Below are 18,895 nucleotides of genomic sequence, written 5' to 3'. Positions count from 1 at the left end.
TGTGAGTGTGGTAAATATTGGCTATTAGTTCCTTGAACTCACTATAGTGGAAAGATCACTATAGTGAAAATAAATGTTTTTCAACCTGAAAGATGTTTGAAGCTGGAACTAAGAGTATCATTTTGGAGACTTGTAATTTAGGTAAGAGATGATTGTCCATAATCTTGGACAATGTGATATTTCAGTGACCTCATGAATGGAGACTAGAAAATGCATTTAAGATATAGCTAGAAGGAAGAATTGACAGGACTAAGTGATTGTGTAAGTGGGAAACAGCAGAATGAATGAGTGGGAGAAGGCAAGGATTACTCCTAATTTGTGGACAGTGTAACTAAGTTGGTGGTGCTGACATCACTAAAATGGGGAGTCTGGGAAAAGGAAAAGTTGGGAGAAGTTGTATCCTCAACATTTGGGTTTTGTACATGGTAATCTCTTTCCTTAGAATGTTCCCAAAATAACCACATTTCCACCTGCTGCCTCTTCTCTGCCCTTTGTCCTTGCTTTTCTTTACCTGAATTACTCCCATTCATGTATTACACCTCAAATTAGAGCCTGTTGCCTGTAGGAAACTTCCAGGATCCCCAAGACTGGATAAGGTGCTTTCTTATGTGCCTCCAGTACTCTGTGCCACAATGTAGCATTTATCATAACGTTTTGTATTCACCTGTGTGCTTTTCATTCCATACTTCTCTACCCAAAGCCAATTAAAGATAGAGACTATCTCTTAGCATGTGGTCCCCAGTGCCCATCATAAGGCTATATCAGAGTAAGAACTCAGAACTCTAGTGCAATCATGATGGATGGGTAAATGAATGAATGGATATAACACAAATAATTTTGAAGAGCACAAAATTAAAAGCAACTAATAACAGTTGCTTATATCCTGTCTATTTCTGTTTGAGATATGCAGCATGCAGTTGGCACAGATGGCCACAAGACTGCAATACTCTTTTTATATTTATTCTATTCCTTCCCCACTCTCACTCTCTCTCCCTACACTCCCACCCTACCCCCCACCAGGAATGGTCATAAATCACAGAATGGCTCCACTATTCCCTTAAGCATTTGTCTCTGATCACAGTGTGAACCCACCAATCTTGTAATAGACTCCATAAGTGTTTTCCTTGGGTTAAAAAAATTATCAAAATTAATACAAGATTGAAAATGAGAAAGCTCACAGTGAGGTAGCTGTTGTATATAAGTGAGGTGGCTGTGATGTATAAGTGAGACCTGAATGTAGTCTGGCAAATAGTATGTTCTAAGGTCTGCTCTATTCACCAAACTACTGAAGAATGAAAAGAGGTGGAAAAGGACATTTTCCCATTCCCACTTGTCAAACACAGCTAATCTAATTTACAAACTGATGTAAACTTACCTTGCATGTATGATAGACAAAGCCTCTAAACTGAAATAGGTGTAGAAATGTAAAAAAGAGCTACAGACTGAATGGAACTTTAAAGATTACTGAGTTCCCTAGAAATGGGTTTTGAAATGAGGCATTTGGGCTCTGGAATAAAGGAAAGAACAAGCACTATAGGATTGAGGACACAGAACAACTGCATAGAAAGCTTACGCAATGACAACTATGTAGTCTTCAGTCTTACCACTCGAAGTGTGGTCTGTGCACCTGCAGCATTGGTATCACCCGGGAGCCACATAAAAATACAGGCTCTCAGGCTCCTCCCCACTCCTACTGAATCGGTCTGCAGTTTAACGGTATCCTCAGATGATTTGTAGGAATATTAAGGCTTGAGAGGCTATGATCTAAATAACAGTATTCAAAGAGCCTGCTGAGCTCAGATTAACTCATTTGGGGTCACTTTGTAGTTTATTATCCAGATTAAGACATGTAAGGGTGAAAGGAATGCTAAAATAATTATAATTGCATGTTTTTGAAAGATGTCGTTATTAAGAAATAAATCAATTCTTAAGTAAGTGGATTAAAAATAGTTCTAATCATAAACTATCTTTAAAAATAAAATTGTTGGCCGGGCGTGGTGGCTCATGCCTGTAATCCCAGCACTTTGGGAGGCTGAGGAGGCTATATTGCTTGAGCCCAGGAGTTCAAGGCCAGCCTGGGCAACATGGTGAAACCTTGTCGCTACAAAAAATACAAAAGTTAGCTGGGCATGGTGGTATGCATCTGTAGTCCCAGCTACTCAGAAGGCTGAGGTGGGAGGATTGCTTAAGCCCAGGAGGTTGAGGCTGCAGTGAGTCATGATCACACCACTGCACTCCAGCTTGGGTGGGAGAGTGAGACACCGTGTTTAAAAAAAAAAAAAAAAAAAAAAAAAAAAAAAAGACATACTATTTGATAGCACAAGAGGATGCTATTATTAAGTCAATAATAACTTAATTGTACATTTTTAAGTAACTCAAAGTGTGTCATTGGATTGTTTGTAACTCAAAGGATAAACGCTTGAGGGGATGGAGCCCCCATTCTCCATGGTGTGCTTATTGCATATTGCATGGCTGTATCAAAACATCTTATGTACTCCCTAAATACATACACATAGTATGTACCCACCAATATGTTTTTTAAAGTTAAAAAATCTCCCCAAAAATATGTATTAATTACTATAATGGTTTTAAGACAGGTCCATGAAATTTTTGATTCCCTTCCCTCCAGGAAGTGGAACGTAATTCCCCATTCCTTGAATGTTGGCCAGATGTAGTGACTTACTTCTAATGAATAGAGTTAGAAAGGAAACAAAGAGACATTGTGTTCTCCGCACTGCTGTTACTGAGGTCTCCAGCGCCTTCTCCCTCCTGTGTAAAATGGCAACTCTTAAGGAAAAACTCATTGCACCAGTTGCGGAAGAAGAGGCAACAGTCCCAAACAATAAGATCACTGTAGTGGGTGTTGGACAAGTTGGTATGGCGTGTGCTATCAGCATTCTGGGAAAGTCTCTGGCTGATGAACTTGCTCTTGTGGATGTTTTGGAAGATAAGCTTAAAGGAGAAATGATGGATCTGCAGCATGGGAGCTTATTTCTTCAGACACCTAAAATTGTGGCAGATAAAGATTATTCTGTGACTGCCAATTCCAAGATTGTAGTGGTAACTGCAGGAGTCCGTCAGCAAGAAGGGGAGAGTCGGCTCAATCTGGTGCAGAGAAATGTTAATGTCTTCAAATTCATTATTCCTCAGATCGTCAAGTACAGTCCTGATTGCATCATAATTGTGGTTTCCAACCCAGTGGACATTCTTACATATGTTACCTGGAAACTAAGTGGATTACCCAAACACCGCGTGATTGGAAGTGGATGTAATCTGGATTCTGCTAGATTTCGCTACCTTATGGCTGAAAAACTTGGCATTCATCCCAGCAGCTGCCATGGATGGATTTTGGGGGAACATGGCGACTCAAGGGTGGCTGTGTGGAGTGGCGTGAATGTGGCAGGTGTTTCTCTCCAAGAATTGAATCCAGAAATGGGAACGGACAATGATAGTGAAAATTGGAAGGAAGTGCATAAGATGGTGGTTGAAAGTGCCTATGAAGTCATCAAGCTAAAAGGATATACCAACTGGGCTATTGGATTAAGTGTGGCTGATCTTATTGAATCCATGTTGAAAAATCTATCCAGGATTCATCCCGTGTCAACAATGGTAAAGGGGATGTATGGCATCGAGAATGAAGTCTTCCTGAGCCTTCCATGTATCCTCAATGCCCGAGGATTAACCAGCGTTATCAACCAGAAGCTAAAGGATGATGAAGTTGCTCAGCTCAAGAAAAGTGCGGATACCCTGTGGGACATCCAGAAGGACCTAAAGGACCTGTGACTACTGGGCTCTAGGCTATAGAAATTTTAAAACTACAATGTTATTAACTCTGAGCCTTTAGTTTTCATCTGTGTACATGGATCACAGTTTGCTTTGATCTTCTTCAATATGTGAATTTGGGCTCATAGAATCAAAGCCTATGCTTGGTTTAATGCTTGCAATATGAGCTCTTGAACAAATAAAATTAACTATTGTAGTGTACTTCTAAAAAAAAAAAAAAAAAAGAAAGGAAACAAAGAGATACTTTTACAGTAGACAACCTGACAGATAACAACTTAATTAAGTGACCAGGTTAATATCACCAGTGATAAGTTATGTTGTTATGTATCTATGGCCTGATAAAATGTAGTGAGAAGCATTTCACCTCTGTGCTGTTCTCCCAAGTCTCTAACTGTAGGCCAACCATAAGAAAAATAAAACCAGGAAACCTCACATTGATGGATATTCTACAAAATATCTGATGTTAAGGTCATAAGAAGTAAAGTGCAAACATACATTGAAGGAGAGGAAGGAGGCATTATGGCTAAATGCAACATGGTATCCTGGGTTGGTTACTGAAACAGAAAAAGGACAATAGTGGAAAACCCGATGAAACTGGAATATAGTTTAGCTAATATTATTGTTCCAATGTAAGTTTTAAAAAATGTACCATGGTTATATGAAATGTTAATATTAAGGGACATTGGGTAAATACACATGATAACTCTGTGCTATTTTTGCAGATTTTCTGCAAATCTATTTCAAAATAAAGTTTAAAAAACAAAATAAACTCTGAATATAAGATCCCATTTATAATATGTATAAAAATATATAGCATAAGAAGTATATTTACTTTTAGTCCATAAGTATAATCTCAGAGATAACTTGCTAAATCAGAAATGCTTTCATTTTTCTGTTTTTTTCTTATATTGAAATGTGCAAAAATTTCAGTTCACATGTCTTTAGAAGGACTATATTTTTTGTTGCTTCACATGTTGAATCAGAAGTGCCTTCTTTTGCAAAATATATATTTTTAAAATGTATCAAATAATTTATCTGTATTACTTGTGTACGTAATGTAAGATTATAAACTTTCCTATTTCATTTCATGGCAATGAAAAATCTATCAAATTACAAATAGAAACTCCAACAAAAGAGCTTTCCTCCAAATTAATATAAAATGCAATTACAAAATGAAAAAATAAATCTTAGACACTCTTTTAACTCTCAATGTTTAATAAACTTAGATTCCCTATGTTAGTAATAAGGAATTTCCTAATTTAGTGATAAGTTTTATATCTGTTTGCTTCTTTGAAAATATTTGACATTTTATTTGTTGAATATATTAATCAAATATTTATAAATGATTTTGACTTAAATGTACACAAAATTCAGAGGACATGGTAAAAAAAAGTTCAGTACTCTTATAAGACATGTACATGAGTATTAATAATTCAAATATTTCTAAAATCTGTGGAAAATGAAGAAAAAGTGAGTATTGCAATACAATAATTATTTCACCTTCAACATCAGCTTTATCACAAGCATTTTGTTCAGTAAATAATTCTATGTGCCTGTATGTATACGTGACACAAAAGTCTTAAAATTAAATTAATAACTTAATTAAAAATATAATGTGTAAAATTCAATTTAAAATATACGCATATTTAAAATTTCCCAACTATGACCTCTATTTTAATTGAAAGAATGTTGTAGCTTATTTTGAAAAATTCTGAATTATGTGTGTGCTATATAGCAATTCCAATAGTGAAGTTTATAGAGATTAATCATTTAATCTAAGTGAAAGTCATGCTTTCCAGAGTAATATATGTGCACCTTTTGCAGCTGCATGTATTGAATCATAATCTTCAGGCTCAATTAGCTGAATAATGACTACATTTGAAGTAGATGCCAAATATTCTTGAACAAATTTATGTGACTTGACTTTGTTTGGTTAATTTATCTCTATCACTTGCTTGGTGAATGATAGGTGTCAATAAGACAATTTAAGTTACATATTCATTATCTAACTCTTGAAAAATGTAAGTTTCAGTTCTTAATTTCATATTAAATGTGACATTGTATGTGACATGGTTAGGCTTTGTATACCCACTAAAATCTCATCTTGAATTACAATCCCTGTAATCCCCACGTGTCAAGGGAGAGACCAGGTGGAGGTAACTGCATCATGAGGGCAGTTTACCCCCATGCTGTTGCCATGATAGTGAGTGAGTTCCTATCAGATCTGAAGGTTTTAAAAGTGTTTGGTAGTTACTCCTGCATTCATTCTCCTTCCTGTTGCATTGCGAAGAAGGTGCCTTGCTTCTCCTTCACCTTCTTCCATGATTGTAAGTTTCATGAGGCCTCCCCAGCCATGCTGAACTATGAGTCAATTAAAGCTCTTTCCTTTATAAATTACCCAGTCTCAGACAGTTCTTTATAGTAGTGTGAAAATGGACTAATAGAGCATGTTAAGCATTTTGCTAAAATGGCATATTGCAACATAAATGTGTTACCAAACAACAAAAATAGGTAACCGGTTGTATATTTATACCATATACAACCATATACTACTTGATAAAACCAGAGTAGTCAGAGCATTAGACTATCTATAACTTCTACAATGAAATAACTACTCCTCTATTTTTAGTATATGCCATAGTCTAGTCCGTAATTTCTCACTTTTTTTGTAGATTTCATCACTTAGTGGGGCTTTGTGCATGTTTGTGGTTAACACACAGGTAGATCCAATAGTGGGCAAGCACAGCAGCTCCAAAAGCTGCTGAACAAAAGGAGAGTAGAGTTAAATTGTCCTTAACTGCTTCTGTCCACATGTGCTTTTTCATCAAATACCTTATGCATTGTCCTTGAAAAGAAAGTGTTAGTTACATTGCATCTGGACAGGGTGAAAACAAAAGATAGGTTACCTCTGGTTGTCTTTCAGCTTTAACCACACGTTAAAGAGAAACCTACTCACTGGACATGCACCTTCTCCACTAGCAGTGGAGATGATGTTAGAAGCTGGAAATAAAACTGGAAGTCTATGGAACCATCCAATTATTTTGATACAATTCTTGATAAAAATACGTATGAAAATTTTAAGACAAATTCTGTAAAAGGCTAGGATTTTCCCAGGCAGAATGTGACTAACGGTTATCCTAACTCAGAAAATTTCTACACCACTGGGTGTAACAGGCATCAGGTAGAACTGCAAGATAATAAGAAATCTGGCTTGAGGTAGAGGCAGTGAGAATCAGGGCCCTAGGAGAAAGAGCGGCAAAGGCTTCTAGACAAATAACTGGGTTCAAACACTTGGCTCCACTGGTTCTGCCATTTGGGGAACTCATTCAACTGCTTTAAGCCTCAATTTGCTCATTGAAAAAATAATAATTATAGGACTCATGTAGTAGGTATAACACTAACTGCTCAAAACTGTGTATGTGTAATATCACATTCTTTTGATCTCTAAATTGAATCTGCTGCAAGTCTACATCCGCTAAACAAGCAGTAATTTCATCTGAGCATCATTGGAACACTAGCCATCTCCCAAGATTAGAATCCAGAACGTATAAAGAAAACGCTTTCATTTCTGGTTCACACTTCAATTCGGAGCAGTATTGCTTCTAGTTCAAGTCCTGACATCAATTTATGAAGATACATCTCTTGCTTTTGTGCCAAGAAAGTAGGAGAATAATTGAAGGCGCTACATCATTGAATTGGTTAGAAGGAATGGGATGCTTACGTAGGATTGGTTTTGACTAAGATCAGGTGCCATTTACATTGTAGCAGGAGGAAGGAGCCTGTGTGTTCACATAGGCATGTCTGTGAGTGTTCTGTGAACATCTTCCTGTTACTTCCTGTCTTTGTCTTGAATTTTCTGTCTGTTCCTCTTAAGATTTTTTTCTTATGATTTCCATGTTTATTGCCTTCATTCTTTGTTCATGTGAACCACTTACTCTTTCTGTCATGAGACTCTTACTTTAAACCAGCTATGATATTATGTATTTTTTACGTTTACTGAATTTTTATAAATTTTTATTCCTCTATTTCTAATTTTAAAAGAAAAACTATTTTATCAGTATATATTTTCCTATGAATATAAAAAGATTGTATTTTACTTGATTAACTGTTTTCCTTGAGGGTCAATGAACCCCGACAGGGAAAAAAAGTTCTGGGCTTAGTGAATTTTATACATTTACACCATCTGAAACCAGATTACATCATATGTAGAAAATGCAGTGAATGATCAAAGAAGCATTGCCAAGCAAAAACCTCTGACATCCTTCTTTAATATGTAGATAAAAACTGTTTGAAATTAATATATTATTTGTATGCAAAATGGAGCAGCTAAGGTTCTTGAAAACAGTTTATTTTCTTTCAATCCTGTTTATTAATATACTGAGCAAACTCTTTTTTCTAGATAGTGCCAAAGTAAACTTTTTCCCAGCCTGTGCCTGATTTTTCATGATTCTCTGAATTAATAAGGTTTATTAAGTTGCAAATAGATACACCACCTGCTGCAGAGCTGTCATCAGACTCAATTATGCCTCATGATTGGGTCATGAGTGATCAGTTGAGACCTGTTGGCTTAGATATTTTTTATGGAATATTATTGATGTTTGTTAATAACATTTGTGTCTCAGTCAAGTTCCAAGAGATTCACCAGCTTGGGATTAACTTAATTTCTGCTGTGCTGCCACAGTTTGTAGAACCCGGCTGGGAGCTATAACCTTTTTCAAAGGTTATGGCTCCTATCTTCTCTCTATATGGCTTCTCTCTATCTCCTCTCCTCTACCTCCCTATTGGCCAGAGTATTTCAATACTTCCCTACAGGAGACTGTAAAATGATCCCCAAAGATATCAGGTCCTAATTTCTAGAACCTCTAAATGTTGCCTTGTAGGATGAAAAGATTTTGGCACATGTGATTTATGATCTTGACATGGGGAGATTATTCACGATTATCCTTGTGGATCCTAAAGGCAATCATTGTTGTTCCTATAAGAGAGGCAGGAGGAAATGACAGACAGAAGAGGGGATAATGCTACCATGGAGATAGAGACTGGAGTGATGTAGACACAAGACAAGGAATGCTGACAGTCACCAGAAGCTAGAAAAGGCAAGAAAGTTTATCTCCCAGAGACACTGAAGGAAGCACAACCCTGCCAACATCTTGATGTCAGACTCCTGGCCTCCAGATCTGTGAAAGAATACAGTTTTGTTTTTTTTCACGTCACCAAATTTGTGGTAGTTTGTTATTACAGCACTCACGAAGAACTAATATGTTCCTTTCTCCCTATCTACAGAGAATGTTTCTGTTAGATTTATATACACTGGAGAGAGTGAGTGAAAGTGGCTGGAATTTTAGCTATTGAGTTGAGTGGTTCTGTTTCATCTTAGAAGGGAAGATACAAGTAGCAGATGAGAAGCTGTGATAAGAAAACACAAAACCTTTCAAGCCAAGCTCTCAAGGCTAGTCTATGCCAGTTGTTTGTCTATTCCTGCTTTGCTCAGGCCGCATTTTCCAGACTCCCATGCCGGGTGATGTCTGGCTCGCTTTTGCCTATGGAAGACATTGGTTGGATATTAAAAGACAGGATGAAAGGAGATGCTCTTGTTTTCTGCTTTGGATGGCACCTCTGGTGACAGCAGCAGTAACAGTGGACAATAACAGATTCCTATGAAACTGGTACACCCCTGGAAGTGGAAGCAAATGCCGCCCCATCTCCAGCAGTCTCAGTGGCACAGCCTTCAGGGGCTCTGGTTTTATCAGTGACATCGATGTTAGTTTAGACTCCTGAGATTCTTCACTATCAGCAGGAGTCTGGCCTCCTGGCTTCCTACAAAGCTATAGTGTGGTAGATCCGATAGCAACATGATAATCATTGTTTCTTGGAAATAACATTTTCCCTCTTGCTCCTCCAGTCTTCAGAGTGCTGATGGGTTCCTGAGGTTCCCAATCCCTTTCAACTCCCTCAGGCTATCCAACACTTTTGTAACTATTTCCCTATACAGGTTGTCTGTTTGACATACCTATGCCAGATACTGACTTTACAAGGAAGGAGATTTTCGTATATGCATGTGGTTTTATTTTCCTGCAATGGTACTGAAATAATGAACATGCATCCCCATATCAAAAAGTAATGGTTTGAAAACTATCTGGCAAATTATCCATTTTCATTAATTAGTTAATTATATCAGGTTGATTCTCAACTAGACAGTTACTCCTTCATGCATTATTCACTCATATATTCATATACCAGTTGTTTTCTCTCTCCATTAGTCATTCATAAATCCATTCAGAAACCCTTATTAAGGGTCATCATAATGGATCTGTACCAAGTACTAGTTACTAAATTTGTGACTTATTTCACTCTTTGATATCCAGTCCTTTGTTTACTATTTTACCATAATCTAGCAGGAGTAGTATACAGAAATGGCTTATATTAGCTCTTGAAATTAGAAGTTGGAGTGTTTCAAACCCACTGAAAATTACTAAACTCAGCTCTATGCACAAGTGGGTATAAAATAATTTCTTCGTCTTTTTTTTTTTTTTTAACTGAGTCTTGCTCTGTCACCTAGGTTGGGGTGCAGTGGCGTAATTTGGGCTCACTGCAATCTCCGCCTCCCAGGTTCAAGTGATTCTACTGCCACAGCCTCCTGAGTAGCTGGGATTACAGTTGTGTGTCACCACACCTGGCTAATTTTTTTTGTATTTTTAGTGGAGACGGGGTTTCACCATGTTGGCCAGGCTGGTCTTGAACTTCTGACCTTGGGTGATCCACCCTCCTTGGCCTCCCAAAGTACTGGGATTACAGGCTTGAGCCACCAAGCCTGGCCAATTTCTTAGTCTTAAATGTCAATAATTTAATATTGATACTTTTCAAAGTGAATCTTATAAAGGTTTGGTGTTAGAGAATAATGTTGAAGCTAAAAACTGAAATACTTTGGAGATTGCTACTTATTCTTGCATCTGTGAAACTAAAAATATTTCCTACTTGTACATTTCCCTTATTATGTGACAAGGTGACCCAAGTTAAGATCATTTGAATCCTTGATAATTAGAAACTGGGAAAAAAACATCTTTTAAAAGAACTATAGGGAATATTGGCCTTTAATAATAAAGACAATTTGTTGTGGGGAATGACCATCTTTAGTTATGGGAAAACCACTATTTTCAGTCAATTTATATTTATTAACCTTACTGGGTGACAGGAACAAATAGACATGTTTCTGAATGAAAATATTTGAGATATGGCAACTTCAAGAACCTCAACCATTCTATACATTAATAGAAAAAATTTGCTTATGAAATGAATAGTTCTTCTTTTTGTTTTTGCTTTGTTTTTACAGTTTTCATTAGAGAAATGTTTCCTTTCTAAGTATGGATTTAAATTACCCTTTGCCTGTACTTTCAATTTTTTCTCATTGACCTATTTTATATGTTTTCTTCTTTAAGCACTTTCTCAAAGAAAATGAGAAGAGGCCTCAAAGGCAGTGAATTCACTGTGTAAATGTATCAGACTGACTACTGATGCCTCTGTTTTTAAGATATGCAGCCCTTGACCTGATTGTCGTGATGACTTGTGGAATCTAATGTGGTGTGGCTAGAAGGATAAGAAGGGGGAACTTTAAAAGGGTCAGCATTAAGGCAGGAAGTGAGTATTCCAGAGGTGAACCTGTGACTAGGATGAGCGAAAACCTGCTTCTCTTTGGGTCCTACTGTGAAATTGTTTAGGACACTTTAACACAAGAGGTGTGGATCCACTTATGGTGCAGAGAGTTCAGGTGGTCATCCTGCAAGAAAGCTGGGGGTTAGATTTGGGTCACTGGAGTACTTGAGGGGTATTCTGTACATTGCTCTTCTCTTCTATCTTTCCTGAACTTTAAGGAAATACTGATGGACTGTGTTATTAAGAGTGAGGCATATCTGATGCTGGTGATTATGTGGTAAGGGGAGAGCAGTGTCTCTTCCCTTGAAACCCGAGTGTGAAAGCAGTGGTCCTTACCTGGAGAAGGTGGCGGTGACCCCCCTCAGCCCATCCAAGAGCAGTCTCAAAAGGGTCGCCACACTGGGAAAATCTCAATAGCTTATTAGTCCATATTCTGGCATACAAGCTGGTGGAGGCTTAAGCCATTGAAATTTACGCATTTGAAGGGAAATGTTGCCTTTCTTTCAAAACATAGATTGGAGACCAAGACATTTGGATAACATTGATACCATCACATGCCTTAGTCTTTGCCTTCTGTTTTAATGAAGGAAAGAACATGATGTTAGCAGGTAGTCGGAGGGCAAAATCCAGGTATCTGATTCTCAATTATTAGCTTTATAACTTTGAGCACTTAAAATCTCTAAACCTTAGTTTTGCCTGAAAATAAGAGCATTCTTACTGGCTATAAAGTTTTCAAATAGTGCTCACAGATTCCATAACAACTTGATTTTCCATTTCAATTTCAATATTAAAACATATATGTTGAATTATTTTAAATTATAGTAGTTTTAAACACTGAAATGTGTTACGTATTAGAAATAAGCACTTGAAAGACCAATTATATACTAAAATCTGCTGCCAGCTTAACTAATTTCGCACACAGCTTCCCACTCTCTCTGTTTAATTCAAAGGTTCTTCATTGTAGCCAAGAGAAAACAACAAAGAATACCCTAAGATTGCTTTGTTAAAAAACAAACAAACAAACAAAAAACTTGAAAACTAAGCTGTTCTCATTTAGTAGGCTTTAGAATTCTGTAGACGATTGAGATACCACAAGCTGAAGAACTGATATAAACCATGGTTCTTTTTACTACTCTTCAACTAGATTACTCAACCGATAATATTCTGACTTCAATGTTTATTGAACATGGGTCATTTTTTTAATCAGTGTGGGTTGAAGATATTTGGCTTCTTGTTTGATTTCATCTTCACTAACTTGTACCAAGTCTTGATGGTTACTCATTAATTCATTGTACCCACATTAAATCTTGTACCCACGCTTGTGCTTCTCCATTCACCTGGTAGAGGCTCTCATTTCCCGCCCCCTCATTTGAAAACATCACTATGGACTTCTAAATAAACTTCCTCTGTGTAGCATCTAGACCTCATACTTACTCTATTACCATTCCTAAACATAGTTTTCATTTTTGACCCTATTTAAGAGGCAAAGTATAAGGCAAGTCCATAAACCTTAGTCCATAAAACTTAAGTCTGCCACTCAAGGTCTGGCATGGTGATACCAGATCCCTATTTATACTTTTTTTTCTTTTTTACATTTATTTTTTATTTTTTAGAGATTGGGTATTGCTACATTGTCCAGGCATGAGTACAGTGACTATTCACAGGCGTGATCATAAGGGACTGCAGTCTCCAACTCCTGGGCTTGAGCAATCCTCCCACTTTAGCTTCCTTTTCTTTCCAATCTAAACTCTCTTCTTTTGAAAAATGTTTTACTCACTTTTCATCCTCACATGCCAGTTGCATTCCACTTTTGTACTGTAACATACAGTGATTGCCACATGTAGAAATATCATTTTCCTCCTCTACACTCTCCACGGTCTAGTTCTGATCCAAATGTCACTACTTCAACCTACACTATGTTCTTCTTTCTGTGAACAGCTATTAGAACTTACTTTCAACTAGACAAACAATACTTGAAATAAACACCCTGTGGATACACTGTACAAATATCTCAGGGTGGCCTAAAGGTAGCCTTCCTTACCACGGTATCCCCCTCTCCAGAACCTACCCTATTTGTGCAGCCTGCCCCAGCTCTATCACCTCATATTGGTTCCTTTTATCTTTTTACTATACTTTTACTATACTTAGTCTCATTTATCCTTCATGTTTCCTTCTAATTTACCTTTCAGTATTTCCCAACACTGTTTGCATATTAGAACCACCTGGACAGGTTTTACAAGATACAGATTCTCAGAGCTCACAGGCTTGAGTGTTTCTCCAATTGATCTAGGGTAAGGCCCAACGTACAAAAATATATACATAATTGGCATTTTTAAATATTCCTTAGGCAATTCTAGTGAGATAAGTGTTGAGAAGCACTAAATTGAATCAAGTTATAAGCTCTTTGAGAAAAGAGTCATGTGTTATATTTCTTTGCCTTCATCCCCTAAATAGTGGATACAAGCCACGTAATCAATAAATATATGTTGATTTGGTTATTTTTTTTTCTTTCTTTTTGAAGAGGAAAGAAGATGAAAAAGAGATTGGGGAAGAAAGCCCTCTTAAGAATACTCAGCCTTACCAGTTCCAACCTGTGCACCACACAGGTCTTTCTGAACATCTCCATTGATCCCCAAGGATCTGATAATTTGAGAGATTCCTGTTACACACTATTAAGCACCTTAGTTCTGTTCACCTCAGTGTTTAATCATTGACTGAAATGGAAAGCATCAGTTAAGCCCATGATTTCAATTCTGAAAATAGTTATTCTCAACGAGCAACTGGAGAAACGTTTTTGACAACATAGCATTTTTTTTTATGTTTTGTTACAGTATTTGTATGTTATGCTTAAGGCCAACATTTATGTTCGTTATGTTACCAGATTCAATATGGATGAATCATAGTGCATCACAACCTATCTGTAAAGAGTGTGTCTTAGCCTCAAGTGGGTAGTTGCCTTTCTAAGTCAGGAGATTCCTAATTTTGCGGGAGATCATCATGTCTGCCGAGTCACTCTCAATGTCTCTGGCTGGCCCATTGGGCCCACATTCTCTGCTCTCCGCTCCCCCTCAATATGCAAACTCCTGGATTATACAAATGTACAAATCCCAAGCATGAGATTTGCACATCTTTACTCATCAGAGTCACTTTACCATACCACATCACCGTTCCTCAAAATGCAAACCTCTCTCTGGTAAACTTCATCTGAATCTTGGGTGCATTTGACCAACATTTGTGTTGATTCTTGTGCATATGACTTGTAAGTTTTGTAGACACACATGAAACTGCTCTTTATCTGTGCTGTAGTGATTATGTGGAAAGGCAGACAGAGAGATTCTGCTAATTATACATAGTTATAATGAAGAACTTTTCTAGTTTCATGGCCTGGAGCCTCTAGTTCATTTTAATAGAGTAAGTTATATTAATTAGGTGTATGTAAAGGACAATCTTTCTCTTTACTGATTTGTCATTGTGTTAATACAGCTATTCAGTGCCATTTTGAAACTATTCTCATCACAAGGAATAGATTTAGGGTTTCTCTTCTATTTTAAAGGGAAAAAAAGTACGCCAAACTCCTCCAACAATCTGGAATTTTATTCCATCCATATACATGCATAGTAACAACATTTGTTGAGAAATTATTTCTATCAGAAGTAGAACATTATCTTTGCGATCACCAGGTGCAGTATTGCTACTCTTATATTTAAATAGATCTTATATATGAATTAAATTCATACTTGCAGCATTGAGTTTAGGGTTTCGATTTAGACTGTGCCTTTCAAAAGATAAAACTGATTAATACTACCTCATTACTTACAATACTGCTTCCAGTAATTTTGTTCATTCTTTATAAAGTATTGCATTTAACAGCAAAGGTTTAAAAATTGAGACAGAGCTGCATCAGCGAAAGAAAATCCAAGTACTATACAAGAAAAAAATTGCCATCTTCATTTAACATACAGGTTTAGGATTAAGAAAATGGACAGAAACATACAGCTACATACAAATGCAAAGCCTAGTGACTAAGAGACTGTATCTGCTAAAATATAAAGTGCAAACGGAGCCTGATTATCCAAGAATTGAAATCTTAAGGCGAACTTATAGCATGTGTATTTAGAACATCTTTGCAAGTTATATTTTAGCACATACATATATCTGCAACAGCATATAAGAAAAAATCAAGATACACAAGTGCTTTTGAAGCTATTTCTAAAATGATTTTCTGTATTGTTTGTGACTATTTTCTTTAAAAGCTACTATACAGTGCAAACCATATGTGCTACACAATAACTATACAATAACATTACAAATGACTTTAATATAAAGTTTTTAAATAAAAAATAACATAACCACAGCTATGAATACTGCTGGTAAAATAAATTAATTTTTTTTGAAAATGGCACCAATAATACACTTTACTAATGGACTGTAATGAAATTACACCTCAAGTCTTCAACTCAGCCATAATGAATTATCTCCTGATTGCCCAGATGTAATTCAAATAGCTTTTTTTTTTTTTTTCTGGACTGGTTAGAACAACATACTAAACACTGATACCAGAGGTGACTGATGTTTATTCAGTTAGTTCATTTGACATGTTCCGCTGCATGTGATGAGCAATAAAACTTCTTGTGAGTTATAAAGTTTGAAAGGTTGTTGAACTGGATATCACACAGCCGGCAATATTTCCCACTGGTTGGAGCCTGGGTGGAACCATTCACACCTTTTGCTATACTAGACAACTGTTCCTCTGCTGAGGGAATTCCTGGTGAGACATTCTCATTGGCAGCTAATGGGTTCTCAGAGATCCATGAGGGAGATTTGTGGTCGTCTTCATGCTGAGGATTCTGGGAAATGTTCTCTTGCTGTGGGTTGGCAGCAGGTCTCTCATCTTGTTTCAGTCCACCGTTCACTATTACCATTCCTCGATTTTTGGGCAACAATGGTAGAGAATCTTTCTTCAGCGCAGCGCACCCATTTGAGGAAGCCTGGCCTTTAGGAGATTCATTTTCTGCATTTGTGCTTTGCTCGATGTCAGTGTTATGGATGACAAGAGAACCAGAAATATAATCACTTGGCTTGATTCCATAATATGGAGAAAGCTGGTCGGCTCCTTTTGCTTTCTTTATTGCTCCAGGGTAAAGGCATTGTGGAAGAAACAAATGTCTGTTTTCTTCTTTTGTAGCAATGAGCTGAGCGGCTTCACTAAAGACCTTCAAGCCTTGCAGGGTTGCTAGGTGGGATGAAAATAGGTTTCCATTGGGGGAAGGCTGCTTCAAATTCCCGTTTTTCTCACATTTTATTATGCTTCTTTCGTAGCTGACATCAGGGCTGTTTCGTTCGCTTTCTGGATTCGGAAACACTTTGCCGTCCAGTTGACCCAGGTCATTACGCTGATGTGCAGTAACCGGGCAGAAATTCTGCTTGTGGGCCAGATAGTTTTCTACCTTATTAAAACTGATCTTGCACACAGTGCACTCGTGATAGTCCAGCAGCCTTTTGGGAGACGTGGTCGTCCGCTCAGACTGAGATAAACACTTTTTGCTGAGATCTATGGGCACGTCCATCTCTAGGCAGGAAACACTGGAATGAGTAGTGTCACATTTGGAAACTGGAACACATTTGTTGATCGTCAGGGAAGTTTCCAAGTGCTTAGAGACAATTCCTGGAAAGAGATCACATCTTGGGTGGTAGCACTCTCCTAGCCCTTCTGTGGGTTCTTGAGTGGAGGTACAAGGATTACTGAGGTTGGCTACGTCAAGAAATCTCTGCTGAACCAGTGGAGGCCTTTGTTCCTGCTCAGGTAGGCACATCTCATACATCTTTCTGCGCTTGCGTGTGCGCATGGTTCTCTGCATGGCAGGCACTTTGTTGGAAGCAGACCTCTTTAGTGGAGGGTCGTGGCGAGTAGCACAGTAATACTGTTTGTGGACCATGTATGTTTCGTGCCGGCTGAAGGTAATGTTGCAAGCTTCACAGGTAGTCTTATTTGGGTCACTTTCCCCATCCACTAAGGGGACACTGGGATTTTTCACATCAACAGGTTTTCCATTAATTTTGTCATCATTGTTAGTGGAGGTGGAGAGCTTCTTAGTTTGAGTGGAAAAGTCCTTGTCATGGCCCTTCCCATTTGGCCCAATTAAATCTAAGACAGTGGAAGAATTGATGCAAGATGTTTGAAGAAGTGGATTCTCAGGATCAGCAGAATGAGCAGCTGGGTTGAGAAGGTTTATGGAGGTTTGGCCGGTGTTGGGACTCAAAGCTTCAGGCATCTTTTCTGACACACTAGGGAACTCTGGGGACTTAGCCATCTGCTGCCATCGGCTGCTGCAATAATGCTTTTTGTGCACTAGATAATTATCCAAATTATTGAATGTTATGTTACACTCAAAACAAGTAGCCCCCTTGGGCATCAAGGGGCTGTAGATGACAGGAGGGTAGCTACTACTGCCATGCCTCAGTCGCCGATGCACCAGTTCAGACATCTTGGCTAAGATCTCTGAAGCTTGAGGGACCATGGTGATATCTTGGGGGAAAGAAAACTGAGATAGGAAAGGGCCCACAGGGAAAGAAGGCCCAATATTAGGCTGAACTGGAGATGAGGCAAGTCTTGGGCTAGAGGGCTCAGACTTTATTTTTGTGTAAGAAAAGCTTTGTTTATTTGTTGTAGGCTGTATCTCTGGTCTCTGGTTTGTGAGAAAGAGCTGAGTCTTTTTCTCACACTTGTCCAGCTCTGTGTCAGAGCTCGCATCTTTAGTCTGCATGGCCTTTTGGCTCTGGGGAAGTTCGCTTCTGGTCAGTAAGTCTGTGGCTGGCTGTAAGCTGTCTTCGGTTCCACTTGGAGAGTGTTCCATGTCACTTTCTCTGGGAAGTTTGCCGCTAGGGACATGGAGCTCCTGGTGCTGCAATAAGTCCCTCTGAGTCTGGAAGCCGAAATGGCAGTGATTACATCGGAAGGCAGCTTGAGTGAGATGGGAGAACAGGTGTTGGTGAAAGTTGATCACAGAATCAGCAGTGTAGCTACAGACGGTGCATTTTAGACTAGCACCAGGGGGCAGAAATTCTTCCATTTTCACTCCTAGGGAGACATACAAAATAAGAACAATGAGAAACATGTGTGTTGGTCTTTGAATGCTAGGGACCTTTTCTAATGACCTAATGTTTGCAACACAATGGGAATGAAATCATTCAGAATCTCATTCATTATATTCACTGTCTTCTTGTGACATCTCTTACAGTGTGTGATAATAATAATAGCACTTTATAGTTTTCAAACTACTTTCATGAATATGACGGCATCGAAGTGGAGTAAGTGTCACTGTCTCCATTTTACAGATGAGGAAACACGCTGAAGGAGGCTAAGGGAACTGATTATGTTAATAAAGCTATTAAGTGATGAAGCCATGCCTGAGCCTCAGATTTTATAATTACTGATCCAATAACCTTCCTACTAGAACATTAG

General features: G+C 37.9%; 1 protein-coding gene, 1 long non-coding RNA gene and 1 pseudogene across 4 annotated transcripts in view; 2 read left to right on the top strand and 1 right to left on the bottom strand.

Moving 5' to 3' along the window:
* The window catches only part of LOC144330841 (uncharacterized), a 264,236-nt gene that overhangs the window by 214,719 nt on the left and 30,622 nt on the right, over nt 1-18,895 (top strand). The gene's annotated exons all lie outside the window — the stretch shown is intronic.
* On the top strand, nt 2,718-4,011 carry LOC696935 (lactate dehydrogenase B-like; annotated as a pseudogene).
* ZFPM2 (zinc finger protein, FOG family member 2) overlaps nt 15,007-18,895 on the bottom strand; it is a 504,207-nt gene continuing 500,318 nt past the window's right edge. For all 3 annotated transcript variants that reach the window (XM_015145851.3, XM_077943950.1, XM_028852860.2), the window contains one exon: nt 15,007-18,511. In XM_015145851.3, coding sequence (XP_015001337.3) covers nt 16,020-18,511 — 2,492 coding nt within the window. In that variant the 3' untranslated portion in view covers nt 15,007-16,019. The remainder of the gene's footprint in view (nt 18,512-18,895) is intronic.

Source organism: Macaca mulatta, chromosome 8, assembly GCF_049350105.2.
Source record: "Macaca mulatta isolate MMU2019108-1 chromosome 8, T2T-MMU8v2.0, whole genome shotgun sequence".
NCBI classification, from domain to species: domain Eukaryota; kingdom Metazoa; phylum Chordata; class Mammalia; order Primates; family Cercopithecidae; genus Macaca; species Macaca mulatta.
Note: the sequence above shows the minus strand (reverse complement) of the source record. Positions and strands in the feature narration are given on the sequence as shown.